Raw genomic sequence first — 21941 nt, 5'->3', positions numbered from 1 at the left:
CACAGCGCCAGCGCGGTGTCAAACACGTGAAATGGCTTATGACAAACGGGTGAGATTTTTACACCCTGTGTCCGCGTACATGTGTTAGCAAGGGGGTGGGTGGATGGGTGTCAAACGGTGAAACTGGCTATGAGGATGTGGTCGGGCTGTTGTCACGATGGCACTTTTTATGAAATGGAAAGATGATAGGAAAATGTGTGTGTGTGTGTGTGTGTGTGTGTGTGTGTGTGTAGGCAGAGAAAGACAAGGCCACTTTTATATTTTATCTTTGCATGATATATTCCTTACCTGTGTGTTTATGACAGGGAAGGGAGCTGTTATGAATGCATAAGAGAGGACGTGCGTCTAATTTAAAATGTGTTTTTCTCTCTTTTGTGACTCATATTCTCAAGACGCAACTTGTCCTTTGAAACTAAGAATATGCATTATAGAATTTAGGGTGACAAGTGGCATCGCATTTTTCTTTCATTATTATGTGACTGTTAGATAAGCCGACACACAGTTGCACAGATCTGCGCTTTTATCCTCCCTGTCTGTGTTTGTAACCACTCAAAGGTGACTTTAATTTTGCAAAGCTCCTCAAAGTTGTAATTAACAGCAAGGACACGACTTAACTCGGCTCGCACAAGCACGCAAAAGGTAAACCAAGAACACATTAAGAACACGTGCGCGCTCCCCCGGAACACCTGCTACGCCTGGCGGTGTTTGAAGTCGTCAAGAGTGCTTTCACTCTGTCTTTCATGTTGTTTTATCTTTTTTGTTTCCCCCTTCATCTGTGGCACGCTTGTATCTGTCAGTCGTCCCGCTAACAAAGACGCATTGTTGCTGCGACTCATTTAAAAGGCGCGTTGTCTGGGAAGAAGGGCTCTCTTTGAGAAAGTCAGAGAGAGACAGAACAACACATTGATCCATGAATAATAAGAAATAAGCGAGGCTTTTCTGTGCAAAACGCCGGGCCTCGTTGTTTCACCGTGCAGACCGAACTGAACCTCGCATGGGAGAGTTTTCAAATCGCGTCGAAATGCTTGTAAAACTGAACTGTATTTGGACTTTTTGGACCCTGAGAATGTAAGTTACTGCAAAAAAAATATATGTTAACGTAGCACAGACCACAGGTGTAAGTGCCGTACTTCATTCTATGATTTTAAAGAACTGAATACTGAAGCATATCTGGTTGTTCATGTCATAGGAGCAATGTTGCTCAGGAACAGAGCTCAGAACTAGCCAAGCTACCTCTTTGCAGCATGTCTTCTGGGAAAAGGAAGAATTCCTGGCTTTGCCACTTGGACTCCTTGATACTTATAAGCTCTTCTTGAGTTGATAACACCACCACGAATCTAAGAGGTACATTTAGCTGAGCACACAATTCTGGCTCTGTGAGTTTTTTTTTTTGCAAAATATACATCATCAAACCTGTCCAATCAGGGTTGTGAGCTTATCCACATAGCTTTTGTTTTATGTTTTGGTTCACTGGTTAAAATGCCTGTGTGAACACAGTGAAAATGGATGTTATCTGCTTTGGGAACCAAATGCTCACACCTCTGCTTAGTTCCAGACCGAGACAACTGAGCAGTCAACGTGCCCTGAATGGTCTTAACACTTAAAGATATGCTTACACTTATTGTTGCCGTTATTCCCGAAAGGGTAGAAATTAGATATGGTCTATTTGGACATATATCAGAATCAGAATCAGCTTTATTGGCCAAGTATATGTGTGCACATACAGGGAATTTGACTCCGGTAACTTTGCTCTCTTGTACAGAAACACACGGAACTTAAATAAGTGGAAAAAAAAAAATTTAAATCTCAATCTGTAAACATAAAATATAGGATAAGGGCAGATATATACAACGATCCAGGAGTTTATACAGTGACTATATACAATAGTGCAGAGTTATTGTTTATTGTTCATGTGGATGGTCTCACACTCTGTGACTGCTTAGAGTTCATCTGAGCGACAGCCCGGGGGAAGAAACTGTCCTTGTGGCGGGTGGTTTTGGCGTACAGTGCTCTGTAACGCTGGCCTGAGGGGAGGAGTCTAAACAGATTGTGAGCAGGGTGTGAGGGGTCTGTGGAGATTTTACTAGCCCGCTTAGTGACCCTGGACCGGTACAGGTCCTGGATGGAGGGAAGGTCAGTACCAATGATCTTCTCTGCAGACTTGATTGTTCTCTGCAGTCTGTCCCTGTCGTGCCTGGTGGCGGATCCAAACCAGACCGTGATGGACGTGGTCAGGACAGACTGGACTATTGCAGTGTAAAAGATTTTCAGCAGCTCCTGAGGCAGGTTGAACTTCCTGAGCTGACGCAGAAAGTACAGCCTCTGCTGGGCCTTCTTCCTTACAGAGTCTGTGTGGGAGGTCCACTTCAGGTCCCGTGAAATTGTGGACCCTAGGAACCTGAATGAATATATATTATGTCCACTATAATATTTGTATATACTATAATGTCTGCTATATTTTTCACATTTGGTTTAGTTTGGTTGACACTATAGACTTCACACATATAATAAAGGTCATTACCCACACTGGATTAATATTTGATTACATAAAATTTACACGATTCATGCATCAATAAAACCAGCAAAACATCTCCAAGCATGAACAAAGTTATTTTCTTAATGTTTAAGAAGAAAAAAAAACACAGAACTAACGGTCTATTGACATGTATAACACCTATTCCCAAAAATGAATTCAACTGAGGATGATGTCAAGGGGCCTGAATTATAAAGTTTTGTTCTTTGGAAAGATTAGAAATAAAATATATTTTCAAACAACAGAACTCCCTGAATAGGAATGTGGAAGAAAAGATTAAATCCCTGGTTGTTTCAGAGTCTTCTTTCTTCCTCAAATTCCTCCACCCGCAGCATTGTGTCTTCAGTATGAATCCAGGCAGATGCCTTGTCAGATTGCCAGCTCAATTAGTCCCGCTGGCACCCATGGTCGGGGCTTTGTATTCAAAGTGAAAACTGATTTTTTTTTTTTTTCTTTTCAACTTCGCATATGAGTTAGGAATTGTAAACTTGTGGGCACAAGCACAGAAACACACAGAGACCCACATCTTCCATTCTGTAGTCATCCCTGTGTACATTCCTTCACTTGGAGTGGCGATTGGAGTGGAAATTAATCTATGGTGCCTATGGCTAAATTGATGTCATTACGTTTACTGCAGGCTGAATAATGAATGACTGTATTATTACATTGGGAAGTAATGGGATGAGACAAAGCACAGGTAGACAGCTTGCCGCAGGTGAGAGCTAATTGTTCAGTGGCACACCCACCCGCAGCCATATGCACCAACGCAGGCATGTACGGAAACACGCAGGTGCTAAAACTCACTGCTAAGTGGCAACGGCACCAAACAAAAGCCTGAAGTGCAATTAATAATAATTGACTTTAGTTATTGTTACTGTGTTAGTAGCTGCTGTGCTGCAGAGCATCAATTATGCATCTCAGACTTCTCGAGAGTTTGCACGTTTCCTTCCGCCGGTCGTTAGCTCTGACTCTTATTTTATTATAAACATCTGTTGGCTCATTGTGCACAGCTGTTGGTCACCTACTGCTGCTACTGCATTGCAAAGTAAATGACTTACTCTGCATGTGTTATGGACACAAATTCTGTTGATATTTTTTCCCTCCACTAATGAATTACATGACAACTCATGTTTCGTAAAATATGAAATATTTTTAAAAATGTTTTAGAACCTGAAGTTACATTTGACCAGATAAAAAAGTTTAGATGCAGAATCCAAAGAAACACTAATGGTACTATGGTATTGATGGTTTTCACTGACATCGGATTTATGGAGGACTGAAACTGCCATAATTAAAAAAAACAAAGGACTCAATGAAAAGAATTATATGCCATTAAAGGCACCAAAAACTGTTTAAAATAAATAAGAGCATTCATTTATGTGTACAATTGACCAATTGTAATTAACTGTTCTGTTTGCATTTTTAATTGGTTTGGCTTTCCCATTTAATTGTGTATTATTTTCCTCATTCCCTTTTAATTTACCTAAACTTATCTCATTTTATTTTATTTGAATATGGCAGTTTCTGTCTTCCATACATATTCAATGACACTCGTAACACAACAAGACAGCCATCTTTGTTTCTTAAGTATCATCATTTTTATTGGTACTTCTGCACATGATTATTAAGTTATTTGCAGTAAAGCTTAAAGCATTTTTTCTTTTTTTTTTCTCTTAAAATTTAAAGGCACAGTTCTGTAAAAGCTGGTTTAATTCGATTGGTAGGTTCTTCACTGAGGACAGATGTTAAGTCTCAGCTATCATGTCAAAAATAAAACAGAATTTTCTTCACTTCATAATTTACATCAACAGATACATTCATTGTTTGCCAGTAAAACATAAATAATCGCAATGGAACTCAGACGGCGGGTCCCCAGTTTATGGTGAAAGGCTTGTTCACAGGAATAGACTTTGAAGTAGCATCGATTTTCAGCTCCTATAGAAAGAAGAAAAGAGAGGGAGAGGTGTTAACATAAACACGTTTGTTTCCATTCAAAAGATCAATCATACATTTTCCCATAAGTTTTAACCCCTCCATCTTGCATGGCAGGAGCGAGTATTGATAATGGATGGATAATGCTTGAAACTTTCTCTACGTAACTCCCTTCAGAAGTCTAAAAATGACAATTGTACAGTAAGTCCCTACTGTTCTGCACTTTGTACCAGCTTCATAGGAAATTGATGTTTGTCTAACGTAAACAGCAGCTGTCTTAAAAAAGCCAAGGCTTATATACATGCTGAGATACTGTGAATGGCATTAGGTACAGACCTACAGTATATGTCTTCAGGATAAAACATTTCGTTCTGTACCAATCAGAAATAACTCTCCCACCTCACTGTATTTAAATAGCACAGCCAGCACCAGCTGCTTGCTGATTCCTTCAAGTTGTTACGCTATCAGGCAATACTTAAGAAGATGAATGGATTGACTCGAGCTGAGAAACCACTTATTACCATGCGCACACTGTCATATTCAATCCCTTTCTCTTGTTCCTCTCTAACCCCCCCCCACCACAGTTTGTCCGTGCGTCCCGAGGATGGACCGTCTCACTGTCCTTTCATTACTCTCCACCCATCCTCGCATCCTGACACACACTTGAAATCCCTCTGTCATTCTGACTTTCTTCATCTGCAGTTCTTGCCCCCTCGTCTTGCTTCTCCCTGTCTGTCTTCCCCGGGAACAGTATAAATCTAAAGCTTCTGGGCTTCCTCCTACCTATGATTATTTATGGGGCTGCTGTAGCTATCATTTTCATGCTCCTGATAAGTGCACTGAGTACAGTACACAACCTTGACAGGAATATTTTATCATAGGCCAAATGAGGAGAAGGAACACATGCTAGCCTGTTAAACTTTGCTTCGTCATTCCCTTTTCTTCACCCATCCTCCTAGTGTAATTACATTTTTAGAAATCTTGTTAATAGTGTATGTTCATTTTGCTGACCCCCTGGCCTCACTGCACATGACAACGGAGTGGCTTCATACACAACCACTGTGGGTTATTCCTTTGCAAACTGACAAGACGCACGGCAGTCTCTAAATATGAAACTATCTACACACCACTTTGGACACAGGCACAGAGATCTGCTTTGCATATACAACTCCCCATGATTGTCTATCACGTTCCTTTCCACTCGACCAGTGGAGCAGATGATGGAGATAGCAATGGGAAATGACAGTCATTTTACACGAGCCGCTTTAAAATCGTCTTCCACTGTGTGCTCGTTACAAAACAACAGTATCGGGGGGAACGCGGAGTTGATTACAGCTATTAGAAGACAAAAGGTGCCGCAGCAGGGGGTGGGCTGTGAACCTGAGGTATTTTTTTGTTTCAGTGACAGCTTCTGACAGGCAGGGAAATGCTCAATCAACTCGACAGCTGGGCCGTGTTTATGAAACGCGTGCAAGTAACGAAAAAAGCTCACTCAGCTGTGATATTAACACACAGAAGAACTTAACTGAGTGAAAGACAGTGATTAATATGTTTATTAGGAGGCGGAAATGTGTCCGAGTTCATGTGTGAGATGCGATGGAATATACACTGATCAGGCATAACATTATGACTAATATTGTGTAGGTCTCCCTTGTGCCTCCAAAACAGTTCTGACTGTGGGGGGAGGGCCTCTGTGGATCATCCCACATATACTTGATCAGTTTGTGATCTAGTGAATTTGGAGGCCAGGTCAACACCTTGTGCTGTTCTTCATATTTTTTGAGTTGTTTATTAACCATTTTTGTGTGTGTGTCTGTGTCAGGCTGCATCCTGCTGGGGATGGCTGCTGCCATCCAGGAGTGTCATTGCTATGGGGTGGGGGTGTCTGGTCTGGTCTAGGTGGGTGCTACATGTCTAAGTAACATCCACATGAATGCCAGGTCCAAAAGTTTCTCCTGTCAGTGGTTTTAATGTTGTGGCTAATCGGTGTATACGATTGCATATTAGTTAACATTATTCTATTAACATCAAAGTAACATCAAACCCTTTTTTTCCCTCAGATGCTTCAGTCTGTTATTGATCATCCTATAGATCAGTGAATAAGGCATTGTAGCAAAAGAAAAGTGCCTATGTTTGATTTTGCTCTGTGCTTGGACGCAATCAGCTGTAATTTACCAGCCTGAAACATTTTTTCCTATGACTTTAAAGCTGCAGTGTGATGTAGTTTGTCTAATTAATATAGATATACCACTCATTGTCTGCTTTTCACTGCAACTATGTGCACAGAAAGGACCATCATTTGCCAGAAACTGGCATTTCATTTATATTAAGAACTCTTGCGGCCATAGACCATGTCCCAAGCCAGCAGTGAATTGTGGTTAAAATATAAAGCCTGAGTACACTTGTGGAAACATAATACCATTTGGGAATGTAAACACTCTGAAGGAGTTGTGCAACTACCTTCAATAGATATTCATGATATTAGCTGGAGCATGTAATTCAATACTTGTATCCAACTGCATTAATTACCGTTACGGATACATTTGGATGGTAAACGAATAATGAACAAAAAGCATCTTACCTGTGTGACAGTGTTGTGGGTAGGAACAAGTTGTTGGGCAGCACCTGCGCTGGTTATGGTCACCCTTCCAATCGCAGTCGTTCCGGCGCCCCAAACTTTCACCACGCCCAGAATCAACCGATCACCAGGAGCCAGACCGTCGTGGACAACTTCACTGGTCAGAATTTTCTACGTAAGAAAGTTATGGAGACAAGGATACAATGAGGGTTAATAGAAACGGAATAAATACAACAGAAATGACTTTTATTGAGTGAGATTCAACAGTATCTGTTTTATATCAACTATAATATAAGTCAGTTCCTTGTGTATCGGTCATCCTGTTCGTCAGAATGGTTTTAAATCTCTCGTTGCATCGCGCTACACTTCTGTGAAAGACACGCCTTGGCAGAGATGTATACACGCACTTTTTTTTTGCTCCTTCATTTTCGGTTAAGCCATATACTCACATCCCTTGTAAACTGATAATTGTTAAATGGCCTTACTCTAAGCTCAAAAACCTATGGAGCAAAAGAACACTCTCTGTCTCTGTCTCTCTCTCTCTCACACACACACGCACACTGTTCAGATAACCATCCAAAATGGCATACGATCTGCTAATCTGCCAGGCAGTACTGGCCTCATTGCCCAACTTATCCTCATCTTCTCACATCTGTCTGTTCACACATACACCCACGAGCGCAGGCACATACAAACCCACACACACAAAATACACACGCTTACATTCTGTTCCTCCCTCTCTCCCCCTTTGGCTGTCAGACACTGCGCCTGTTTTATCGCCGTGTGAAATTGCTTTGGATTGAGCCTGATGGTAGGCAGAGGACAGCCACAGATGTTTGGCCACGGTATCTCTATGTGAGTACGGTAGATGCGTGCATGAACGCATGTGTGTGTGTTTGTGATTAAACGTGTGCTCATTAATGTGTGTGTGGGTCTTTGCCTGGCGACAGAGCAAATGGGGCTGGGTTAGTCCCATTAGTCCCAGTGATTAGGGCGTTTGTGACACGTCCGAGTCAAACAGGGGCCTGCTAAACGCTTGCTTCTTCCTGAACTTAGCCACAAGACTTATGCACAGACGGCACAGTCTTCTAGGTCTCCGAGCGTCTTCATGCACGAGGATAGAAGTGCAAACGCACGTACAACTTCAAGTTTGTTGCCGTAGCTATTTTTTTAATGACTGATATTGTTATTTCTCCACATAAAAGGGCAGGTATCAAGGTCGGCGGAATGACACAGCTGATGTTGTATTGATCAGTTTGCACAGTGCAATTTTTGCAGTCTTAAAGTGCACCCCTAATCTCTACGGCTCAGACCAACTCCTTTTACGAATGCAAGCACACGGGGCATGTGGCATGAAATGAAATGTTTGTGGCTTCATCTGGCAGGCCTTTTAAGCACTCTGGTGTATCTACAGATAGTAAATCTACTCTAAGACCGTGTCCATGCTAAGTCGGGTGGATTCATAAAAGCCTCCTTTTCACTCTGTGCAGACCTTTCGGACCCCCGAAAACAGAGCTTTTTCTAAACAAGCATCTGGGTTGTGTAGATCTCAAAATCCCAACTTGTCACTGAGAAAGTTTACGGACAGTGGCAGTAATGTAGTATGTCATTGTTTTCTTGAACTAAATCAGGAAGAAACATCAACCACAGTGCCTCGATGACTTCATTGGTATGTATTAAAATCACTTGGACTTCTGTTTGTTCTTTGTTAAAGCCGTAACTTTCTCTTTTCTTGCTCTTATGTTTTCCGTTCAAAATGAATGGAAGGCCCTGTTACTGGGAGGTAGAGCCTTCAGCTATCAGGCGCCTCCACTGTAGAACCAGCTCCCAGTTTGGGTTTGGGTGGCAGACACACTCTGCTTTTAAGGTCAGGCTTAAGACTTTCCTTTTTGATAAAGCTTATAGTTAGGGTTGGACTGAACCATCCCTTAGTTAGGGGGATGATGCACTGAGCACATGTCCTCTACTCTTTTCTTTCTCAAACCATGCTCCTATCCTCTAATTTATTTCATTTGACACAGAGCTCCTGTCCTCTAAGTTCTTCTCTATTACTAGCACTGGTGTGCTACTATTGCATGTTCGCTGCTGTTTGTCTCTACCTAGCTGGCCTTAGGCAGATGGGTCCCTCCATATGAGCTGGGTTCTGCTCAAGGTTTCCTCTTGTTAAAAGGGAGTTTTTCCTTGCCACCATCGCCTTCAGGCTTGCTCTCAGGGTTTCAGGCCAGGTTTCAGACTGGATTGTATTGTTATTTATGCTATATAAATAAAACTAGATTGAACTGAATGAAATTGAAACTAGTTAAAAGTCTATTGCTAGGTAAAGACTCCCTGCAATACACTGATATGTGTAGTCGATTCAGTCTGGGATTACATGGAGAAACAACTGTGGGACATCTGCTTGAAACAAACTACCAGCCTATTACTCTATTTTCCTGTTTGTGGCACTTTGTATGAAATGTATCGATAAATGGAAGCTATTTATTGCTTTATTTTTGAAAGCATTCTCACTTTACTTTTAGTGCCCAAAACTTTTGCGCGGCACCGCACATGAAAGGTTTGTTTTTGTCATTTTGGAATCGGTGTTTGTGCTTTTTGCCAACTGAAGCCCTAAAATGACTCTTTGTGCTCGTGTTTGTGATAAGAGGTTGTCTGAGCAGACAGAAGTGTGAGTGCAATTTTGGTGCTAAAACAAGTACCATAGACACGCTCTCATCTGCATTAGTGCGGCCACAGTTCCACTCCCGTCACTCATGAGTGAGCATGTTAGTTTCCAGCCAAAAAACATCTGAACAGAAGCCTTACGCCTGATCGGTACAATCTGGACCTCTCACTGCACTTAAACACTTGTGTGTAATTTTCTTCTTGAAAGTGAGAACTTTCTTTGAGCCAAAAGTGTCGAAAGCCTATATTCAAATAACCGGACAAGAATTAGACAATGATTCTTTGCTAATGGCTTCCAACTGTTAGCCTTTGACATCCGCCTCCCACGGCTCCGTTCGATGGTAAAGCATGGGCGTATTTGTCGGTCTTAGCGCTTTAATAATAATGATAAAGAAAAAAAGGGAATGAAACAATATGCGGTTGGCCCTTGAACTCACCGATGCTGCTGAAAAGTTGGTCAGAAGATATTCATTTCTCCCCACCGTGTCTAAAGAGAGACAATGACAGTGAATTACTCATAGAGCAGAGACATGAAGGCACAGGAAATAGGTGTGTGGATATAAGCATTGTGAGAAAAGGAAGAAATTAGAGATAAGGAAGGATTCCAATGGACCACGTTAATATTAAGCTGAGTGAATAAATAATGAGTAGATAAATATTCACCTGATTAGGTATAACAGTGAGGAAGTCATGTGACACAGTGTTGACTCATTACTAGACCTGTCCACATTTTGACACATGGGCGATTAAATGAGCAAACAATAGAATGAGGGTAGTATAACTAGTTATGCTGCTTAACTGTATAATGGGATGAATAACTAACTGGCTGCATGAATGAGTGAACACAGAATTGTTTGAATGAAGGAGGCAATAAGTGATGAATGAGTGAGTAACACACAGATGAGCCGGCCTGACTGACAGCAGAGCGAATAGCTAACCCTCTGAAGGGAAACTAAAACATGCACAGTTCAAAAAGCCGATAACGCAGCTAAGCAGGTGCTAGACCGAGAGGCAAAGCAAACAAGAAAGACAGAGGGAGTCTACATGGCAGACAGTCAGGGAGACGCAGAAGACGGGACAGAGATAAAAGAGGACTGATGAAGAGCATATCTCCAGGCAGCGACTTGGGGAATTACTGTAATAGTTTCTGTCACTCCCCTTCTCTGCATTCCTCAATCGCTCTCTCCATCTTCCTCTCTCTCCTTTGTCCCAACACAAACATGCCTTTCACAGAGGAGTGAATCTCCTCACAGAAGCACTTCAGAGACTGATCCCTGTGTCTAAGAATGAGTGAGGAAGTGGGGAAAGACTGTATTGTATCCAACTGTGACACTTCCAGCTGATGCCTGACGACATGTCCAACTGAAACTACTTGCTTCTTGCAGAACTCAGCCACAAGACTTATGCACATACACTTACGTCTCGTGTTGAACACGTCAAAAAGGTGAAAACACATGTGCAAATTAATTCTTGTTTTATGTTTTTCAGTGACTGGTATTGTCCTTGGTCCTCCATGTGCCAAGGTCCGGGGAGTGACACAGCTGATGCTGCATTGATCAGTTTGCACAGTGCAATTCTGCAGTTTTAAAGTGCACCTTCATATCTGCCGGTCAGGCCGGTGAACAAGTGAGAAAGTCTATGACGACTAACAACTACGTTGTAGATACATAAATGCAAAACTGGGCGAACTCAAACAGATGTCCTTTAAACACAACGTTTGGTATGTGCACATCAGTCTTTCTAGTTTACATTCTAACCTGGTAACAATCATCCATCAAAATGTGTCAGCAGTGTTAACTGAGCCTGCAGCTAATTAGGCCGTTCGCTAATAAGCACTGGGAAAAAAAGCAGATGATGCTGATGGGGAAACTAAAGCACTAGACACATTTGAGTTTTGTGTTGTTACAGATTTTTGCTAGTGGGACACGAAGGTTTGTACTAAGCCTGATGGCAATCCAGCCAGTAGTTGCAGAAAAACACAAAGGGAAATGACATGTGTCAACCTCATGGTAGGCAAGTGGAAAAGTCAGAAAATCTGCAGTTATTAGCTTCCAACTCCGGGGATCATGAAAGTACTATGTGTTTTCTATCTATTAATTGAAGCATAAATTATGTAAGCTTATACTATCTAAACTAAATTATTTGTATTAAACTGTGTAGTGAAATAACATTTGGCTGTTCTCTGGTTGTTCAAGAGTGACCTTTCACTTACCTATTCCCTCTCCATCATCCCAGAAGAATGATCCTTTAGCATTTCCAGTGTCATCCAGGGCAACGATCAGACCTAAAGGATTCCTCCGACTGAAACAAAAGGGACAGAGAGGGTTGCAGCAGATTGCTGAAGGACAGTGTCTATTTATAACTGCTGCTGAGAGCAAATACATTAACATTCTTGCTGGGGGGATCCACCTGATCTCACTGCTGCTGGAACAGTCGTCATGTCCTTGCCTGTCTGCCTCGCTCTTATTCTGACCGCCACTTTTCTAACACTGACAATCTTATTGGTCAGACAAGAGTTACAGTCGTTCGAATCTGGGAGCTACATGCCATCAGAATGGCCCTGTCTGAAAAGAAAAATGTCTACCATCCCACCCTCCAGAACCCTAGCTCTCTAGACAGATAGAAAACACACTTAACACTACACACCCAATGACTTGAAGCTGTGTGCTGTGTCGGCCATGATGTGCACGCACTTACCTGTAAAATGTCGTGTTCTCCGGTTTCTGGCAGGGTATGACATATCCTCCTCTGATGTGCAGGTTAATGTGGTTGATGGGTGTCGGCATGTTTAACACTTGGCCTCGCTTTTCAACTTGTTTGGCCTGATGAAAGCAGCAATAAGTACCTGATATTAAAATACTTGTAGTACTACAGATAATTAACTTTGATTCATTCCATTTTACAAGTCCTTTGTAAGAAACTGCCATTTCTATGCTGGTAAATCACGAAGTGCTCCGTAAAATATGTGACACCTATAAAGGCTACATCTGAAAGATTTCAGTAATTTATTACACGCCAAAAAAATCTAAATGTAGGCGCTGCTTCTTCTATCTTCCAGTGTTTTTCACTCTATCCTTAGGATTCTCTCTAACACAAGTCAAATGGAGGTAACCACTCCTCTTTGCCACCCTTCATTTCATGCCATAACATCATTTTAAATGTTGTTTCACTTTTTCTTTCGTTTATGCTGTCTAACGAACGGGGAATCTCCTGGCTAGATAGAGACAGAGCATGTTTGCGTTTGTCATTAAGGTGCATTTGTTGAGTTTCAACAGCTTATGGAAGTTACTGAATTTCACTTCATTTAGGATTTTCTTGTAGTGTTGTGCAGTATTCTTGGTTTACTTAGGCACATATAGGTACTTATTTATATTTGTCAAATACATTTTTAGACATAATCCTAGACGCAGGGCTTTAAATTGTGAAGCAAATGCAAAAACAAAAAACATTCATATGGTGCGTGAATTATTAGTCTCTCAAATGTGGTTACCTCTTTTAATAATAGATGTTGTAATAATTCTTGAGCGCTATCTGCTCTACTGTTGCACCAGAGTTTTGCTTGATTATGTACGTGCATTTCTTTTGTAGCATAATTTCAATGCATTAGACAAGACGTTTCTTATTGTGTTCTGGTTGTAACACTGACAAAGACTCACCGTATGGTAGTCGTACCAACGTGTATCAGGAATGTAGCCATTCACAACCGTCTGTCCCTGTCAGTCAGAAGAATCAGTTAAAAATAATGAGTTCAAGCAAAACGTTGACAAATATACGAGGAGCTTGGCCAAAAAAGTTCTTTTGTGATATTTTTATTACTGGATAAAAATAAAGAACAGCAAAACAAAATAATGCGTTTATATGTGTGCACGTACCTTCTCCATAGCAGGGCTGATAAGTAGGGCAGGTCCCCAGAGGAACTGTTTGTAGACTTCCCATGTTTTCTTGTCTTCCACAAACCTGTGGGGAAGGAAATCATTAAGCCTGACTGGGAAAAAAAAAAGGTTACCGATGCTCTCTTATGCGTCCTCAGAACCAGGCGACTGTTCAAGCACTCATTCAGAATTCAATGGTCTGAAGATGGAAGCCAAATAACCCTGCCAGAGTCACCCTGCCAGCTCCTTAAATACCATCTGTGACTTTATAAGAGTCTCTTAAAATGAATAAATATGTCTTTTTTTCCCAACAGACATACAATTTCACACCAGCTGGGATAGGCTCCAGCCCCCCCGCGACCCTTCACAGGACAAGCAGTTACAGAAGATGAATGAATGAATGAATACAATTTCACACATTCGAATCTGGGAGTTGTCAAGTGCATGTACAGTTAGCGTCTAGACAGTCTCGCTGGATTTACTGTGAAGTGCCTTGCTTAAGGGCTTTTTTGAACGGCAGCTGTTGTGGCAGGGAAGACGATCTTGAGATTTTTACCCTGTCAAGTTTTTCTAATGAGCAGATTTATCAACACAGCATATGGTAGCTCGTGGCAAAACTTGTGGATATGTAAGCAAAGGTGCTGTATCTCTCATTTAACTTGTAGCTGATAAAGGATCTTTAGTTGGAAACATGATCAAAGCTCCAAAGCTCTCCACAAATAGTTTTTTAGTCCTGCAATGACCACATGTCATATTCTGCACACTGATGAAAGGCAATGCAGTATAAAATCAGGTTGTACTGTCAGTCATCAGGATAAAGTGACTAAATTGTAATGACAGAGCGTAAGCAGAACCGTGTGTGTTGTGTGTCTGTGCTTACTCGTGAAGGACTGGTCTGACTACAGTGCTTCCTTTAGTATGTGCCTCAAACATCAGGGTGTAGAGGTAGGGCAGGAGGGTGTAGCGGATGTTCAGGACGTCCCGGGAAGCTTCGGCGAACGTGGCGTTCCAAGCAACAGGATCTTGTCTCTAACAGAAAAAAAAAAAAGAATTCGAAATAGTCTTTATGAGAAATGATCAGTTATAATAAAAAGTGTTAATTAGTTACTGTACTTATATGACAAGTGTCTCAATATGTTTTGTCTTTTTGGTCTTTTCTTAATTTTTTCTGATTGTAGATGTCAGACTCATTAGTACTAGTCAGTTTGGACTGATGCATTTCATATTTAATACCATCTTATAGTTCATACAGCCCACTGTAACTTCTCCTCACACACTAAAACAGCTTTCCAAGCAGCACTTGTACATCAAGCCTCACTTCTACTGTATGGTATGACTCGATTTGATTCAATCTCACTCGGTTTTAGTACTGGGTGGTTGTCCCTACTTTATTCATCGTAGGAATAATCCTTTCAGTTGACCATGGCGTGGTTTTATGGAGTGCCATTTAAGGTTTTTAATCTTGGATGGAGTGAATAAAATGAAATTGTGGTCTTTGTTGCGGTGGCTTGGTGTCCTAGTGGGTTTGATGTCACAGTCCTAGTGGTGCTTCTCATAGACCAGTCAGTGGTCTGCAGTGTTTTCCCATCCCCTTTTAGTAACGGCTAAGCTCACTTTGAACTTGACTGTGGCACTATCACAAAACGTGGAACGCACAATGGAAAGCCAAAAAAAAGACAGAGAGCAGATTTGAGCCAAGTCGTGCCATCCAGTGGAAATTAGGATTTAAGCTTTCTTTATCGGTCTGAGGTGGGAATTGGAAGAATTCTGAGCATCTGATGTGGCCTCTGAATGACTTTCTTATTTCCATGCTCCAGTTCTGCTTTTAAAGATTCACATTCATGGATGGCACACAATGCCCTGATCATTGTAAACTCTGGTACCTGACACACATTTACTCTGGAATGTCTCGACATTCCATGTCTCTACATCATGCTAAAAGGTTGGGAGCAAAGCTGCATGTCCCAAAAATCAACATTGCCCAGTGATGATCCATGCAGGTGACAGAGCTAAAGAAGAGCACTGTTCTTGCAGCGTAATGTAGAGTAAGAGACAGTCCTAGAGTCATGAGTAAGATACAATGCACAATCAAATTCACCAATATTTGACTTCCGTTTGACTTCATACAGGCTCCTATTTTCCATATGTTTCATTTTAATGTCACCAAATAAAAGGCTCTTAGGGTTAGCACTAACTGATATGTTCGGCAAATGTAACAATGTCTGGAGCTGCTAAAGTGTAAGCTTTCCCAAATCCAATAAAAAGCGTGATAGTATTACCTCCTCTACAGGAAGAGCTCTAGCACACTGAATAAGTACTGCACAATGGGCGTGCTAGTTATAAAGCGCCTTTTTAAAATAAGCTGTGACCCAAAAACTGATGTAGTTATTCACAGAAAAAAAATACTAAATGAATATTGGGTGAGAGCAGATCATTTCTTATACATTTTCTAATGGGACTATATTGTAAAAAGATGACCATCTAAATTCTTTGCTTGTTTTGCTAGAGCACCATGCACAATGTTTCTGCGTGTAAAGACATCTAAAGCCTCACCATCTTGCTATGCATAGTTACCATAAGCAATTAGTGAACAATTGTTCCGTGGGGAGGTCAATCAGCAGTCCAATCAGCACTTGATAATGAAAATCCTGTCTTTCTGTTTTTCTATTGTAAGTTTTATAAGTAGGACGATTTTTTGTAAAATTCCCCAAATCATTCCAATTATCTGATAATTCCTTTCTTCAAGAGAGACTGACAGCAGTACTAGCTAATTTGCAGCAAAACCAGAAATACACTTATGGCCTGCATGGATTCATACTGATAAATGATGCTGTCAGACACTGCTCTGACATTTACCTAATTTTAATTGGCAACGAGTGCAGCATCTCCTTAGGAGACAAGGACAGAAAAGGAGGACACAGTGTACCGTGATTTTTGAAGATATGGGCCAATCTAAAAGTGCTCATTTTCAGGAACTGTAGTGAGGACAATAATCGGTCTGGTCAAGTATACACACACACACACAGACACACACAGGATCATGAAGATTTCCAGCATATGCTTCTCCCTATGATGCTATGTGTGTGTACTGCATTTGTGATTGACTGTATGCGTGCTTGTGTTTGGGCTACTCCCCTCACTGTGTTATAGTTATGTATGAACCTGAGTCTGTGCCTCATGGCTTCCTGTCTTCTTACGAAGAAAAAAAAATAATACATACAACATATAATGATAAAAATAATCAGAGACTGAAGTTTTCTTCCCAGCAGCAGTTTAACATTGTCATATCTGATCATAATTATTAACTGCAGCGCAGTGGCTACTAAGTACAGACTGAACAGCACATGATTGAACAAGGAAAATTTTCATTATCTCATGACCCAAGGAGTTTACCAGATTATCATTTAATTTTCCGAGGAAATTTACAAGATCGTAATTATATGGAAACCCAGGACTTCTACCTACCCCCCCACCTTAACTAAACCTCGCTTTGCAGCTTCATGTCATGCAATCAGATGTGTTCACTGGAGGCAATTATCACACTAAGTTGTGAAAGTACGTGTGCGTGTGCGATAGGAGGCGCATCTGAACAGATGTGTATGAGCTTGTGTCGATTTAAAGCACTACTACTCCAGTCTAGATAAAGTGTCGGGTGTTAGGGTCATATTATTTGGGTAGATTTGTGTTTCGGGCTCAAATTGGGTGTAGTTATTTTCATTCATTTTTTTTTTGTTTGATTAAATTGTGTCCAAGGGTCTCATTTGTTACAAGCAGAAATAGGCAAATATGGAAGTAGGAAGAAACCCAACGTGCAGTGTTATCCTGTACATCACATTCACTGATGAATTAATGACAGTGCAGGGAGTGCATTATGGAAAGATTATGATAAATATATAATAAATACATATACAGTATATAATATTGTATGGTTAGCAGTCATGGATCAAATAGATGATCTAAATGTTGTGTATCTAAGGTCTACTGGAGCTGGAAAGCTGGTTAACTCAAACTCAATGAGTACACCCGGTGGTTGTTAGGTCAAATGAAGGTTGGAGCAACTTTCCACCAAAAACTAACTGCTCCAGATTCATTTGCTGGACTCACACCACCAAAAAAATAAAACCAAGGTGTCAGCCACTCTAGAAGTAGATTCAAGCTGACTTAAACTTAGTTTCTTAGTCGCCCATCAGTTCTACACTACAGGTGCAGTGTAGTAGACCCTAGTCTGTAGCCTGTGGCACAGCCTGACATGCACCTTCCCAGAAATGTAACTGTGGTGACGCAGACTGAAGCGTCAGCAATTGGTCCGAAAATGCATTACCTAGTTCAGTCCAAGCAACTGTCCCAGCCGCTTTACAAGCACAGACAATTCTCCCTTGTGGTAATATGGTAACTGAACGCAAGACATACATACGCGACAACAGTTTTAGACTGTTTCTTACCTAGCTAAAATTATTTGTTAACAGTTGTATGGAGACTAGAAGACTGAAGATGTTTTTCTCTCTGATGTTCTATAGACTACATGACTCATCAGTTTGGGAGTTCTAAATTAGAGGTACACAACTTGCACACAAGAGGTAGAATTGTCAACAGGAGAATCTCAAAAATGGCAGCACAGTGGCGTATTGTTCTCTTTGGGTACTCCAGCTTCCTCCCACCGTCCAAAGACATGCTGGTTAGGTTCACTGGTGATTCTAAATTGGCTGTAGGTGTGCATGTGAGTGTGAATGGTTGTCTGTCTCTGGACTGGAGACCTATTCGGGGTGTAGGCTCAAGCCCCCCCCCCGCGATCCTCCAAAGGACAAGCAGTTACAGAAAATGAATGAATGAATAATCTCCAAAACTTGGGGTGTACTTTTTAACATTCAGTCACACCAATCTTGTGTGACTTGACAGTTATACCACTGTCTGTTGGGCCCTCAAGGCAGTCGTTTCATCTGTGGAAAACCCAAGGGGGCATTGATGAAGAGATGCGAGGAGTGTGAGAAGCAGACAGAGAACCCATCTCATGCATTCGCCTAATTTATGGTCACATTTATAATGGCAAAAGGCCTTGTGACACACACTGCAGACAGATACGTGTATATGCGTGCGCACATACACGCACCGCTTCAAGAAAAAAAATGAGGTTATCTGGCTGTGTCAGCCCTTCTCATTTTTTTTTCACTCCTCTACTTCTCTTCAGTCATCTGTCTGGAACCTACTCCCTCGCTCCATCTAATAAACTTTTTGAGTTTCTGTTTTGTATTGCAGAGCTCACATCAGAAAAAGAAAATGTATTTAGATGAACAATAATATCTCCCTTTGGGTGAATAACAATATACAGTACATGATTCCAGTATGACTTCACTGCTGAAAGGAGGCTTGGTAGAGAAGATATCTTGTTTAATTAATTTTGTTCTGATAGGACTGTGAAAACTGCAGTATGCAGTGAAATTATCTCGAGGTCAACAACGAAAGTTGTCTGAGGGCAAAGAGACACTCGGTGTGACGGCACTCCAAGAATGACTCTGCAAAAACTCTCCTCTCTCTTTCTCTCTCCACTGTCTCTGACCTTGTGTGCTCCCTGGTTTGGTTTGTGGTGTTAATACTCCGTTGTCAAATGCTTTGTTAAGCAGCCTGTAGGTTACAGTCGCTAGCTGTCTGATGATGTGGGAATTTATGTGGCGGACTGCACATCTAGCTCACCTTGATTTTCTTTTCTCCCATCTCTCACTCCTGGCTTGTGTATTTTGTTCTACTCTCAGCGGGATTTCTGGCACAACTTCACCTACTTTGGAGGTGCAGGGAGGAGGGTAAGAGGTATGTAGTGGGCAAAACTCCAGGAACACTTGAACAACTTTATTAGACCAATGTGTTTTGGCTTAAACAGAGCCAGCCTATACCAGCTGACCAGTTCTCCTCTTGCCGAGCACTCTTCTGTCACGTATCATGTGGCTGTGGGTAAATTGTTTATTCAGCCTTGTCCCCCCTCTCATATCCTTATCGCCGCCTTGTGTCACAACCATTTAACTTGCAAAATTGCCATCTTGTTTTATTTCCAACCAATTTCAGCCCCCATATTTTTTCTTTCTTCTGTCTGCCTCATACCTTTTCAACATCCCTTACCCTACCTATTCCTTTATCTGTGTTTGCTTGTCAGTGTTGTTCCTCACAGTCATCTGTTCTTTTGCCTCCATTTGGTATAAACAGTCATACTGTTCTTTCATCAATTCTCACTATGTCCCTCTTGCTCTTTGTCTCTACCTCTCAATCTGTCATTTTGTGCCTCTCCTCCTCTCCTGCTGTGTATGTGCTTTTTTTCCCCCCTGTCAGTTATACCCATGTTTAAACACCCATTTGCAAGCCATTATTAAATGATTGGAATCATGGGGTGCATGGGTCTGTGGAGTAGAGGTTAGGTGCTGTGCAGTGGTGCCCAGATCACCTTGAGAATTCAATTATATCCCCACTCCATGTCGTTAAAAAGCACCGGGGCAGACGCACACGCAAACACACACACAAACACACAGCCACATACCCGCGCACACACACACACACACACACACACTAAATGTGTCCTGTCTAGTATTGCAGACTCCAGTGTAGAGAAATTTCGCCCGGTGGGATCGATCTCCGGACGGGCGTTATTGGATTTCTCAGATGTGTTCCAACGCTCTGAAAGGTCACCGCTAGAATGAATGCCACCGACACTACAGCGTCAAACAAGTCTGTCGTTTTGTGTGTTTGTGTGTGTATATATGTCAGACACAGATTAAGAGAGAGATGATAAAGGACATGGTAAGAAATGGAGTTTGCAATTTTTGCGTACAATAGGATTTGGTAGGTCACGTCTTCATAGACTAAGCGAGGACCAGGGCTTGGTGTCACTTAAGGCCAGGGAAATGAAAGCAATCATCTCTTTTTTAGTTTACTACTTAAAATAAAACTGATTATTAAAAACACTATTTTAGAAAATAGTAAGTGACTCACACCTGTGGCTTGGTATATGTTCTCTACACACTATGATAGTTTCTATCTTTCTGTGTTAGGGGAAGTAGTTTTTTGCTGAAGGACGCTCGCTAGGTTTGTTGTAACAGTTGTGTCTAGTGGGTGGAAGTAAAAGACAAACTATTTCTGACGAATAATAAAATTGGCTCTGTGATTATTATTATTATTATTATTTGCAATTTCTACACTATGTCAGCATTGACAGAAAAAAAATAAAAATCACCTGAAGCCATTTTTGTACATGTGGGATTTTGAGCTATTCCAAAAAGGGGAATTGCTCCTGGACTTGTGGGAGGAACATTATTTTATCACACAGTTGGAGAGTAAGAGGAAATTTCTCTGTGAAAAGTTAAAAGCGCTGCAGCTAAAAAGACATCGTCATCATGTGTTTATCATTCAGATAAATGTTGTAATGTTGTTATAAAAGATGTCTGATCATTAGTAATGAGAGACTTTTAAAATATTCTCTCCTTGTAGCTTTTAACTTTCTAAATAATAAATAAATCTAATTAAGAATTATCAAATTAAATTATTTAATTGATGTATAAGGAGCCGTACATGGTTTAGTTACATATTTCCTCAATCACCAATGCCTATATTTGCCATTATTACCAGAGATATTAGTGAGTATAGAAGCTTCCAGTATGGGAGTTATAATCTGAGTTTTGTGCAGGCCTAACTAACATCTGAGTGTTTGCTCTCAGCGTCCAATAAGGCAGCAGGTGGACAAACATTGGAGTCATGTCACTGACACTAAGGCAGTGTCCACACCTTGTATTAACATGCACCCTGGGAAATCTGATCACAAGTGACCAACTTGAGGTACGTGCATTCACAACTTCCATTAACATGCGTCTCCAACCAGCTTTTCAGATCCAGTCTCAGCTTTGCACTAAGTCAGGTTGGCTTTTGAGTCTAAAAGTAATAATGAGCGTGTTATGCATGAACCAACCAACCGCAACTAAGGAATGTAAAGCAGATTTAATAGATCACAGATCAGTGCATCTCTATGTGTGTGTGTTTTTTTTTTTTTAACTGACTCACCCGGTTACCCTTGCCATTGTGGTTGCGTGAGTACGGATAGAAGGCCCCCAGCTGCATCCAACGAAGACACAACTCATACTCAGAAGGATTGAAGAACCCACATATGTCTGCCCCAGTCTGAAAGAACGTGAAAAACAGAGAAGGTGAGTGCAGGTGTCTGCGTGAAGAGACAAAGACGGACAGAGAGAAGAAAAGCCGAGCAGGCGCAGCTACTAATAGTGCCTTCCAAGCACAAGGACTGGGGTCAAGCTACTTTCATTGCAAGCATCGTATTTCTGAAGTGTCCTTGTGTGTTATCTGCCTGACCCTGCAGCTGGGTTGGGGGGGGGGG

General features: G+C 41.3%; 1 protein-coding gene across 1 annotated transcript in view; it reads right to left on the bottom strand.

Annotated features, from left to right (window-relative positions):
• Positions 1 to 4049: 4049 nt before the first annotated feature.
• The window catches only part of si (sucrase-isomaltase), a 61570-nt gene continuing 43678 nt past the window's right edge, over positions 4050 to 21941 (bottom strand). Inside the window, exons 39-47 of the mRNA XM_084558114.1 lie at positions 21611 to 21727; positions 14457 to 14605; positions 13577 to 13661; positions 13361 to 13417; positions 12402 to 12526; positions 11917 to 12005; positions 10142 to 10191; positions 7047 to 7214; positions 4050 to 4468 (exon numbers count right to left, since the gene is read on the bottom strand). Coding sequence (XP_084414240.1) covers positions 4391 to 4468; positions 7047 to 7214; positions 10142 to 10191; positions 11917 to 12005; positions 12402 to 12526; positions 13361 to 13417; positions 13577 to 13661; positions 14457 to 14605; positions 21611 to 21727 — 918 coding nt within the window. The 3' untranslated portion in view covers positions 4050 to 4390. The remainder of the gene's footprint in view (positions 4469 to 7046; positions 7215 to 10141; positions 10192 to 11916; positions 12006 to 12401; positions 12527 to 13360; positions 13418 to 13576; positions 13662 to 14456; positions 14606 to 21610; positions 21728 to 21941) is intronic.

Source organism: Chelon labrosus (genome assembly GCF_963514085.1).
Source record: "Chelon labrosus genome assembly, chromosome: 13".
Classification (NCBI taxonomy): domain Eukaryota; kingdom Metazoa; phylum Chordata; class Actinopteri; order Mugiliformes; family Mugilidae; genus Chelon; species Chelon labrosus.
The sequence above is the reverse complement of the archived record's forward strand: the minus strand, read 5'-3'. Positions and strand labels throughout refer to the sequence as shown.